At 38.8% G+C, this 12,834-nt stretch overlaps 1 protein-coding gene across 1 annotated transcript in view; it reads right to left on the bottom strand.

Annotated features, from left to right (window-relative positions):
* The window catches only part of DCAF5 (DDB1 and CUL4 associated factor 5), a 67,250-nt gene that overhangs the window by 20,859 nt on the left and 33,557 nt on the right, over nt 1-12,834 (bottom strand). The window contains exon 6 of the mRNA XM_066552430.1: nt 12,176-12,389. Coding sequence (XP_066408527.1) covers nt 12,176-12,389 — 214 coding nt within the window. The remainder of the gene's footprint in view (nt 1-12,175; nt 12,390-12,834) is intronic.

Below are 12,834 nucleotides of genomic sequence, written 5' to 3'. Positions count from 1 at the left end.
CATCTGGTCCAGTCTACCTGTTCAGGCAGGGCCACCTAGGAGCTGACTTGCCAGGACTCATGCATCTCAGGATGACAGGCCTTTGAAGTATGGACATGCCCTCCTGCCCAGTGAAGGTGCAGCCATGGCAGAGTACCTAACAGCAGGGAAATGCATTCCCCACAGAGGTGAAATCAGCTTGACAAGTGAAGAGATTGCATTGTTTGAGAGCTCTGGTTATGTCATGAGGGGCAGCAGACAGCGCTGCATGGAAGCTGCGCACGTGTGTATAGAGAACCAGACCTACAGCGCAGATGAAAGGAGCGCTCTGGCATCCTCCAACCAGGAGGAGAGGAGGAAACGAGAGAATTAAATCCTTGCAAGCTTTCGAGAGATGGTCTACAGAAAGACTAAAGGCAAAGAGGAAAAATAATGCTTCATTTGCACTGTACACCATAGCTTGCACTACATGGCAGCTAACCCAGTCCAGTTGTGAATTAAAAAAAAGCTGCAGGTGCTGCAGCACCTTTCACCCAACAGGGCCAAGCATCAGGAGTGGATTTATTTGTGTTGAGGAAACAGATTTATGTTCATCAGATTTTCTTGGATGGTTTGTTTACCATCTACAAGGAATCCCTGTATAGAGAAAGGCTACAAGGCAGGAACAGGCAGGGAATATTAGACATGTCAGTGCTCTGCGCTCGCTTTGAATCAGACGAGCCAAAGGATCCCATGGGATGGTTTTGTTACCTAATGCCAATAAGTATGATTTTTTAATTTCCATTTATTTTTATTAGTTATAGGATCATGTAGCTTGGGAAAAACCTTTAACAAGCTACTAGCACCAGTAGGAAAAATGAAGGAACTCCTGAATTCCTGTTTTAAGATCCAGGACTGTCCACTTCATTATTTTTCCACAAGTTTTTTAGATTTAGGTTTTTCCTCAAAACAGTTGAGTTTGGTTTGTGATTCAAACCAGACGTAAATACTTTGTAAAAGAGTTTGTAATTTAATATGGATGGGCTTCAGTTACTTTAGAGCAAGCCGATTGCCACTGAGGTACAAAGCAACAGGGATAGGAGGGTCTGATCTTCAGTCCACTGAAACACATGGTGAAGAGCTAAGTGCCTTGCTTCTTTTTCTCCTGTGTTATACACAGGCATCAGTGCAGTGGGGTGCAGTGATTGGAACCCTTGGATGTACACAGGTGGTAACAAGGATGTATCTTTCAATTTATTTGAAATGTTTTTGTTAATGGAAGTGTTCTAGATTAAACCCTTGTTTTAACTCCTGTAGTATTTTACTTTGGTCTGTTTCAGCAGTATTACATGGCTTGAATTAACCTTTGTTATCTTTGATTCAACTGCATATTTACAACATATCTCCCAGAATTTCTTTTTCTCAAATGTTTTTGAAAACAAAATGGTTTTGAGAGGTGGGTTGTTTGTTTTTTGCTCTCCTTTTTTTTGTTCCTCTAAGTCTAGCAGCAGAGATGTCTTGTATATTTGTATCAAGAATTGAAGTCCTAAAATAACTTTAAAAAAAGGAGGGGGAGGGGGCTTTCCTTTACAATTCTTCTACCTGTCTATGACAGTAAAGTACTCTGGAGTGAATTAAGAGAAAGCAAATAGGAATGAATTAAACATCTGCAATGCAATTATGTCCAGCCACAGAACAAGCTCAGCTCAGGATCTGAGCTGAAAAACTACTTATGTCTTTAATCTTGACACAAAACAGCCATTAGTAAATGCCAAAAGCATTAACTGATAAAGTCATGTACACAAGTTTCATGTTGTAAGCAAAGTGCTATGAGTAGTGAACTTTTAACATAAAATTAAATTTCATTTTGATGGTTAGGTCTGCCAATAATCAGCAGAAATTGATCATATTCCACAAAATATCCAAGTATTTTGTATCTGCCATTACACTGCCACCACTGTAGCAGCCAGCATTGTTTTCTGCTCTCTTTCCCTGTAAGGATACCTTTGGGGTACATGTTTTCCTGCTGTTCTCACAACATAGGATTGAATTCCCAAATGCATTTGTCTTTTCCTGTAAGACTAGGTGATATGGGTCTGAAAAGTAGAAAGCAGTTTTTCTAGTCAAGACTAAGAGATTGCCAGAAGAACCTCATGACTGCAGCCATTGCAAGAACAATGTGCACATGAAGCTTCAAGGGTGAACACCCAAGCTGCCAAAGTCACAAACCACATGACATTTGGAGAACAATCTCAATTCCAATTAGTACTCCCTGCACAAGACAATCAGAACCTAAGGCCTCTAGAGAGCACAGCTGGACTGATGTTACTGGGACATTTACAGGACCATTTGTGAAAAGTTTTCTTTGATATATTCATTACTAATATAACAATAAACCAATATTTCACTGCACTAGTTCACAGCTGTAGAATAAGAATTAAGAAAACTAAGAAGTCAGTCCCTATTACTAGAAAAAGAAATAATTACTATTAAGTTCACCAAACTCTAGTTAATAAGGCTCAAATCCTGAGAGAATGGAGTAGACTTCTTAAAATGAAGGAACAGAAAGGAAAAAAAAAAAAAAGAAGGGCTTTAGGAAGGGTAGATGAAAGAATGTCATCCTGCATATGGCTAGGCTCCACTTTAATTGTGAACAAGGATTTTTGGTCCTGAGGGGATAGATCTCTAGCAGAGTACCTTCTATTCAGTCACTTGAAGAACAAAAGCCCAGATAATCAAATCACAGAGGCAAGCCAGGGGGAGGCAAAAACGTGCATTCACAGAGACAACTAAATAGCTCAGACATCAAGCACTGTCCTCCTTCCACCCTCCCCCCCTAAAGACAGACTCAAGCTGAACATAACCTCAAGAACCACTGCAGTGCTGAATTAGGAATCAAACCAGACCCTGCACCGGGAGCTCAGATGTCTGGGGGGAACAGACCAATATTAAACCCACTTGATTCATTGTCTGCCTTTTTGCTGCTGTATCTGGCCAGGACTTCAGAAATCAACATTTACAATATTCATGCAACCACAAGATTAGACAGAAAAAATGCTTGCTGTTAATACTGGAATTTTTTTTTGAAGGACAGAGTCAGCTTCTATGCCTAGCTGTTAGCAACTATGACAGGAAAAGGCTTCCAGATGACTATGAGCTGCTGATTCAGAAGTTTGCCTTAGAAGGAAGAAAACTCTCAGGCATGGTTAGAGTCTGCTCCTGGGAGAAAACACCAATTCAATCTGGGTTTCAAGTACACATAAAATGCTTAAAATGAAGCACCATCAGGAATCTGAAAGAATTACATTGGACTAGCACTCCCCACTCATTCCACTGTAACTCTTCTCATTTTCTCTCTCCCTAAGGAAATTACAGCAGTTGATATAAATAAATGAAGATCTAATCTGCTTCTGTAGTCTAGTAACAGTAGCATTAGCATTGCATTTTGCAGAGGACTACCACTCTAGGGAATTTATTTTTTGTTCATAGCACTGCCAGTTTGAAAGCTTTCAAAATCCCACAAGCTACATTTCCTCAGTGCTACTAAATATGGATTATTTCAATAAAATGTTATCTAAATTGCATCTTATTTCAGTCTCCAATATCCACACTTTCTGCTCCCATAAAATATCATATTGCTTATGACCTATATCAGATTTTTGAGCTTTTGGCCCTAGATAAAGGACTAACAGACATGGATAATTTTTTCAAGTCTCTTGAATGGCCCTCCTAATGTAGGGGAGAACAAGAAGAATATAGAAGCCTGTCTTAAATGCACAAATCAAAAAGCACTATCACCATCTAATTATATATATATTATATATATATGCATGCACAAACAACAGATAAAGGCACAGAAATTATAACCATTTTAAAAGCAAGTACTGCTAAGTTACTAGCAGGAAAATGCTTGTCAGATTTGAATTTCATGCTGCTGTTTACAGCTTTGAAAGAGACTAAACTTCTTAAATCTCAATTCCCACTCACTTGGGCATGTCTGCCCTTTCTTCAGAGGGGCCAATGAAACTTGGTGCAGAAAAGATAAGAGCAGACAGAATTTTTCTCAGGGTTTTAGTGAGCTGCCCCTTGGTTTCCTCAAGTAGTGCAAAACCCACATGCTGGGAGAGAAGCACAGAGGCACCCAAATTTGAAACAGTTAGGCTGGTGCTTTGCATATGTCCTTTAAGAGACAGGATGTATAGACCCTTTATTTTACCTGTAACATAACATAATTAATTAGCCGGGTGTATACTTTTGGTTCTTTTCCTAAGATAACAAATAAAGAATCTGGTTTGGGGCAGTCTGCTAGGCTCAAGTCTTAATTCCTCGAGACTCCCACATCACTTCTGTGGTGGAATATACACTGATAAGCATTGAGGAAAACACAGTTTGACATGAAGCATCACTGAAATCTGAAAAACATTGTTTGTCCAAAATAGACTGGAATTCACAGCAATCAGCTGTGGAAAAGGAATCCATTTACATGAAGAATATAAAAACTGTGTATTTATCCAAGGAGGAAAGGGTGTATTTATCCAAGGAGGAAAGGGTTCCTAAGTAAACAGGGCTTATGCCATTTTGTTCTTTGTGACAGCTCTCTGTCTCCAAGAACTTCTAAGGCCAACAGTCAGTTTCAAATTTAATAAAGAAGCTGAAGTTTCTGGAATTATGGACCTTACAGAAATATTCTTTTACAAAAGGGCAGCGGTCACACAGACAGGAGAGAGATGCCCTGTAAGTAGCCACTGAAAACTAAGCAGTATCATAGACACATCCCACTAACTAAACATCAGGAAACCCCAAAGGGTTGAACCAAACAAAATCCCCGAGTGAACATGACAATCTGCTTCTCATGGAGCTATTTCAAGGGGGATAAGCAAGCTATAAACAAAAAGAAGCAAAGCATAAGAAAGCTGCCCTCATAGACACATGTATATCTGTGTGTGATTTTTATGTGTGTATATATAAATGTATGTGCAAAAAAACCACAACCATGAACACCAGTCTTGTTATATGTTACATTTTGTATGAGAGGTATTTGACAGAACACAAACAAAATTTTTTTAGAGCTGATTCTAGACCTTTTGTGGTGTCAAGACTGCTGTACACATCTTATGAAAAAAAAGCTTCCCCTGCTATTTTTCCGTTTTAAAAAATGACTGACAATTTACAATTTGATCCTAATTTCATGTTGTCTGCATTTTCTGCAGGTAGAAAACCCACAGGTTTACTTTCAATTCATTTTTATTGTTAGAGTATCTACTAACCAGATAGGAAACAAGGTAGGGACACAACTATGGAGGAGGAAAAAACATTTTCCTATTCCAAAAGAATCAAGAAAGAAATAAGCAAGAAAACAACAGGGCAAAACAATTAAGGACAACAGTCAATTAGTCAAGTATTTCCATTTCTTTGCGATCCCTGATCTGTCAAGGCTGGTACTTTTATGTTGATGAATCTAGGTGTTGATAAATCTAGGTTTTTAGTATAGAATTCCCACTGAGTACAGCTTGAAAGACTGCTGTATTCATCACTGGCTGACTTCCCCAGCAGGTCTGTTCCCACCTACATGTCTTCTGCTAACATTGGAACCCCTAACAGCAGTGGTCTGATTCAGTAGCTGCAGCAGTAAAACCTCATACAAATTGTCATGAGTCATTCAATATAGTATTGCCATTTCTGTATTTCAGCCAGATCCTGTAGGGTCAGATGGGTGCCAGCAGAGCCCAGGGGAAGTACAGGATGTCCCCTGAAGGGCACACTGCCTTGTTGGTACCTCAAACTGCAGCCCCAGCCAGAGTGGCTGCCTCCTTGTAGCAGCTCTCACTGTCACCAACTAGAGATTCTTCTCTCCACAGCAGTTAACCAGGAGATGACAAAATAATGAGCAGTCACCTGTGCAAGCCACTAACCTCTTATTCCCTTCTTTCAAAGAAAAAACCTAAAGTAAGAGGAGACATAACTGTGAAAGCTCTCTCTGAGATGTGTCTTGGAGAACTTACAGCTAAGAAAATAATTTGCCTACAAAGTATCTACACACACAACCTTTTATCTTCTACTTGATAATAAATTCTGGGGCACAAATTACAGTTCGGTTTTTGCTTTTTTTCCCAATACTTAACAAATTCAAAGAAGGCTCACAACACTGTTAAAACAGACATCTTTTTTCACAACAGCCAGGACAGCCTGTACTCTTTACATACTACCCTGTACTCCTTGAGACTGCTTTTCAAGAGGCTGAGACTGGCACAAAACAGAGCTTAAAAGTTTTCCATCTCAGCCTGAGAATCAAACAGGTGAGTCCAAAAGGCTTTTTAACAACAGAAGCTTTGTTCCTCAGTAAGAGGCATGCCTATCTCATGAACTGGAAAAAGTAAAGCAGTGAGACACAGCAGACTGGAGAAATACAAATTGCTTCTAGTACATAAATTTCAAAGCCAAAAATTTGCATTCTCACTCCCTAAATCCCTACTCTTAGAAGCAGCCAACTCTGTGTGGGACAGTTTCAAATGCTTGCAGAAGCATCATTGAGAATAATCCATCAACATTTTTAGAGCTGCCTTTTTGTAATGCAGAAAGGCCAAAACAGGAATTTTATTAATTAACAAAAGCAACTTAAAAATCCTTACCGAGTATTTCTATGGCAGGGAAAATACTTCTATTACATTACAAAGAAATCAACAAGTTTATCTGAGCATATGAGAAATGCTACTAACTACAGATCTCCCATGATGTACTATGAGGAACACAAAGCCTGCAAAATTCAAAGTCTCCTGAGTCTTGAGTTCTACTCCACCAGAATTTAATTTCAATATGGGTCCTTTTGGGCTTATGTATTGCTGTGCAGATGTCTAAAATCCTCCCCCTAGGGCTTATAGGAACTCAGAAAAGGGAGACAGGAAATGGGGCTGGCAGGATGCACCAGGAATGGGGGAAGAGGCAATCAGAAAAAGAACGGCTAAAGAAAACTCATAGCTCCTGCTGTTGACACCTTGACTCCAAAGAGGCATTTTCAGTATGACCCTCCCAATGTCAATTACCAAAAAAATGGGGGAAAATGAATAAGCAATTTCACTGCTAGATAAATCTCATGCATGGACTTTATATGTATGTATTACGCATATAGATAGAATTTAAACTGCTATTTAGATAAAGCAAACACCAAAATACAGTGTCATCAGTAATTCTTGGAAGAAACCAAATTTAAGACCAAGTAAGACATCAATTTTCTTTTTATCCAAGCACAGCAACATATTTGCACACTGAATGCTTTTCATATATTAAGAAATGCTGACTGCAATAAGCTACTATTCATTAGGAAGTCTTCAATGCACAGGAAACTTAAAATGTATTCTCTAAAAGAATAATTGCATTTCTTCTTGCTAGTTCTTAAACCTAGACATTGATAAGCATTACTTCCTGTGATAAATGACCTTCAAATTAGATGACACAAAGAACACCACTGAAGAAAAGTTCTCTTTCTTTATAAAGGCAATATACAACCATACAAGACCCCCAGCATCTGTACAGCTAACCTTGTTTTTGGAAGAGTTGCATTCATGTAATAATTCTGTACTGCAAAAAGCTGGCTTGTCCCTAACCAGGGCTATTCAGAACACAAATTTCAGCATAATGAGGACTGTAACTTTATAGGGAGTTGGAGCAGCCTTGCAGTACCATGAGCAGTGCATTCCTGAAACTCTCCTTTACCAGTGTAATGTCAACAGAAAAGGCTGAGTGGTGATGTAATGTCTGAGGGCATGCCAGAGTCAAGACGCTTTTTGTTTGATTCACAGGGTACAAGTTATTTCTCCCCACCCCCGCCTTTTTAAAACAGGCAATATGCAGTTGATTTTACAGCCACAAGCCTTATAGAGCCTCACATTATCTACACAGGGAGAAACAGGAATGAACCGATAGCATTCACGTTGTGACACAGGCAACAATTCTTGAGCAAGAAAACCTTTTGGACTATTTTAGTTTGGAGAGTGGTAGTGTTTTGTGGTTTCTTTCTGGGCCTTTTTTTTTGCTGTTGCCCATCACTATAGCCCTGAGGCTCCTACACTTAAATACACATTTTGTTGGGTACCTAAAGTCCTGCAATACTTTCTGTATCCTCAGATATAAGATAGTTTCTATACCAGTCTAGCAACTAAAAATCCTTAGTATTTGATCAATATTTCCAAAATTCTAATGCTGACAAGAAGAATAGAAACTCACCCAGCACTGTGACATGACTAGACAGTCTCACACATTTAATATTTGTATATAATTAAACACTTGTGCATACTAAAGTCAGTGGGACTTGAGTGTATAAATAAACTGTTTTTAAAATTGTGGACCTGGATGCCCAGAAGAATGGATAAATTATGTTCTCACACAAATCTCTATAGCCAACAAAGGCAGTGGGAAGCTGAAAGTCATGCTTGATCCATCCAGCCTATCTTACCCTTCCTCTCTTTCACAGCTGTATGATTGAAGTGAGCTCCTGGATAATGCAAACACCACATCATTTTGAACCTGTTTATGACTCAACATCAGAGCTCTTCCTCAAAAAGTAGAAAAATTGGTGTCATGTGAATAGGTCATTACACCAATGACAAGGACGAAAGAAAAAATTCTGAGAGGAGCACACAAAGGTAAGTTTAAATGGGTGCAAATAAAATATGAGCTAAACAATGCCTCTCAAGCTTTGGTAGTTGCAAGAAACAAGAAAAGCATGATGTGGCATTTCTAGGAAAATTGCTCATGTATATATATATATATACACACACACACACATACTGCTCATTGACTTTGAAATCAGGCTCACAAGGACTAGGACAATAATGCTTTTGGAGGCAAACAATAGTTGGCAAGGCCGCAAAGAGAAAAAAAGCTGTTCATCCTCTAAGATCCCCATCACTTAGCTTGTGCTGCAACCCACAATACCTGCAACAACTCAAAATCACATAAGCATTTCAGAATGTATTTTTAAAAAAGAAGAAAACAAAACAAAAACATTGTAGTTAACAAGTGAGTCTTTCTGCATTTGGTACCTTAAAGCATTAATGATATATCATTCTTTGCTAAGAGGTTTCAATCTACTTGCATCTCAGATGCTCCAGTAAAAGGAGGTGGTATACAGATCACTGCACACCGGCTGGTAGCAGGCTTCCCTCTAGAGTGACACATCAGGAGCTCTGGCTCCAAGTCCTTTTGAGTACCTATCACCATCTGTGAGCACTAAAAAAACAATACTGAGAAAATATTAGAAAATCTAACCCCCATCAACAGACAAACCAATCAAACTGTTCCCCAACTAGTAGTCTGTGTTTTGTTTCTGCAAAGAAATATCATCATTTTAATACACATACCTTGTCCAAGTAAGAACACTTCTGGTCATTTTGAGAACTTAAGCACTTGGCTTCTTAAGATATAAAGGCAATCTCCAAGAAAACTCTTAAGTTGTGTGCTTGCAGCTCAGAATCTACTCATTTCTGCCATATCAGAATGCAATCCATTTGGAACAGGGTGTTATTTACCTTTACTGTAGATTTTCACCACTGTATCAAAACAAATTTCCAAAGGCAACCCAAAACTAGCAGTTACAGGGTTTTAAACCCTGATGGCCAAAATTTACAAAAAAACTTCCTGTGAGCAAATGGTTTGCTATGTACAAACTTCAGAGGAAGATTAGCAAAGGCTACAGTTCTGTGAGGAGCTGAGTCTTACAGAGCTGAAAGGCCATCGCTCCATCTCCCATCTATCTTCTGATCCCTATATCACATCCAAATGCTTGTCAGAACTCTGAGTGTCAGTACAAGTCATTAACCCAGGAAAATAAGTAAATGCTGCTGCCAAGTAAGGAAGTGGTATCAGTGAAAGGTCTTGCATTACCTCTGCTGGACAAGGCCTCCCCCTTTCAGCAGTTCACTTTTTTCCCAATGCAATTGCATTCTAAACAGTGATGAGTTAAGGAGAATCCTTTCTTATCAGAGTTAGAATATAGTATAGAAATGCAACTTTATGAAATGAATTACCTGTGCAGACAACACATAATAGTTTTTGAACACAGGAGACTCCATTTTTAATTTACTGTGCTCTGTAAGAAAGGCACAACCTAACTATTTAAGAAAGCTTAAAACAGAAAAAAATATCAAGTTGGCAGTTTAATAAAGATGAAAAGAAGAATTGAAGACAAAATCAGAGGTTCAATGTGAAAAAATTGCTAAAGAAGCCTTCCTACCACAAGTGCCACTCACAATTGGAAAGCAACTTGCTAAGCCACAAGTCCCTTCAAATGAGCCTTAGCCCACACAAAATTTTGATCCTGAGGAAATACAAGCAAGGTATTCTGTAAAGCTTACTTTGCATGGATCTCAAATGAGACATTCTTTGTAAATGCTAAGAACAGCAATATTAAAAGGGTGAGGCAACTGGAGCCAGATTAAACTGGATACAGAACTATTTGTTCTTTTGATGAATTCTGATTTGCAGGGGTGAAGACTTGCATACATTATACAAAAGCATACTCATTGTATAGAAGGGTGAAACTCAAAAAAATTATTATTTTGTTCACTTTGTCTATCTTAAAGTAGGTTCCAGCTCTAATCTTCTTTTCTAGATATACCTGCAACTGCAATTGGGTTCCCTGCAAAAGGCAGTCCCTATAAAGGCTATCCCTAGTGTTGACAGTCTTAGCCACTGAATTTGAACATGACTGGACAGTTTCAGACAGAGTTGGAGCATGTGTTGGCATTTTCTGAATTCATTATCATTTTTCCTTCCAGTTAGAAGATGGGTATGAGCTTGTATCTAAATGTCAAATTCCACATCTCTCTAACATTCCATAGAAAAGTTCATCTTCTCTATTAGCTTCATATAGTTTTACGAGAGACTATAATAGTCTTTTGCTGATTTCCAACTCATTAGCAGCATTACCTGCTGCTATTTATCTGAACAGAAGGTCTGTCAAGCCACAAGAATATAAAGGTTTTTTTAAATGCAGGCTCCTGAAGTATCGCATCAGCCTGATACAGAACAGACATACTCCTCCTCTTAAAATAACACCATACCCATCAGAAAATGCCTTAGAAAGCAGAGCAGCATATACTAAGACTTTTCTCTACATCTTTAGTAACAAATGAGAAGCCAAATTATGTGTCAGAGTGTACACATAAATTAAGCTCTACACTGAGTTCGAGGAGAAAAGTGTATTATCTTTAGGCTGACTAAATAATGGACCACAAATTGTCAGTAGTTTTCTTCTTAACCAACACATGTGTTTTTCCAATGCTTTAAAGTAAGCCACTCAATTATTTTAAATGAGTTTCATTATCACATTTTCACACTCTTGTCAAAAAATATTCAGAACTAAGGAACACTGCTCAAATTCAGTGACATGAATGTATTTCCTTCTTGCAATCTGAAAGAAGCTCAACTCTGCCTCCTGCAGCAGCAGCGATAGAATTAGTGATCAAGTTCTGACCGCAGGAATTTTGCTGATGACAGTTAAGAAATTTTCAGATCATAGTTTGATACTATCATAGCTTGAAAATACATATTTTGTCCTTAAACAGTGCTTGTGATTATTAAATACAGCTGTCCAAAGACAATATCTGGCTCTAGAATCATATGAACTTCTGTTAGCCACTTTATATGTGACCTATTTCTTTGTGATCAATAGTAGGGACAGAGCCCTGCCTCAGTGAAGTAATGGACTATTCCTTTCTAACCACCTGTCATCATCACTTACAGATCAGTGACTACAAAGTCCTATTCTACCTGATCTAGTAGTCAAGTATTAAAAGAGAAACATTATAATTTGAAATAAGAATTAATAACTCTATAAATACACAATATTTACATTTTGTGGAATTGCCTCTACGCCACTCTGTAACAAAACTGAAATGCAAGGAAGATGCTTCCTTATCATATGCAGATGAGTAGATAAGATTGTATTAATAGGACCTAAAAAAACAGCAAATATTTTCTTCTGCATGTAATCTTCCAAGTAAGTATTAGATCACATCAAACAACAGGTAAAACTTCTCATGTGTTCTGGTATATATTTTCCTTCTTTCAGAGCCCACATTGCAAAACAGTTCTGAATAAGCCTGTACGTGTCCCGCTTCCTGCATTATCTGCTGAATCAGAAAGAAGCCACCCTCACAACGGTGTTCCCAAACAGTCATGGAAACTCTGGAGACTCAGGGCAGCATTGCTTGCTTATTACCTGATCCCGATCACCTGCAAAGCAGCAGCTCTTCATGGTGCAGGAGTTGAAGTAGCCCTGGTTGTCGAACTGGAAGACAGGCAGGCGGCAGTGGATGTCGTAGAGCACGGGGGGCAGGCGCCGCCGCAGCGCCAGCAGCTGCGTGCCGTTGCTGTTGAACCGGACGCTCATGGCGCTCTGAAGGGAAAGGTTCCCACCGTAGCGGAGCAGGGAACTGGGAAAAGACAGGTGGGACTAAGTGAGATGGGCTGCACATACCAACTCAACTACTTAGAGATACAATTCTCTTTAATCTTACTGAGGCTTTTCAAACAAACAAGCCCAGGAAACTATAATCTTATTTAGTTTCTTCTTTCAATTCCTGAAAAATCTTAATATGAAACCTGAATGACAAGCTATCAAAATGCTATGTTTATAAAGTCTTCAGAAGAGAGAAGTTAAAGACTGTGAGTAGTTTTGTTAATAAAAAATACATTAGCAAAGTCGGACAGAGCACTTTGCCTTAAAAAGGCTGTCGTTTTACTTTTGTTAGCTGGTTCTTGAACCAAGCAGTCTTTTCCCTTGCTCTGGCAGCAGATGACATTTTCTCCAAATCTAGACAGGATGGCCATTCTCTCTCTCCTGCTTCTATTTATATCTCTACAGGGCATCAGAGGATG

This window comes from Molothrus aeneus, chromosome 6, assembly GCF_037042795.1.
Source record: "Molothrus aeneus isolate 106 chromosome 6, BPBGC_Maene_1.0, whole genome shotgun sequence".
Lineage (NCBI taxonomy): Eukaryota > Metazoa > Chordata > Aves > Passeriformes > Icteridae > Molothrus > Molothrus aeneus.
This window is presented reverse-complemented; position numbering and strand designations above follow the sequence as displayed.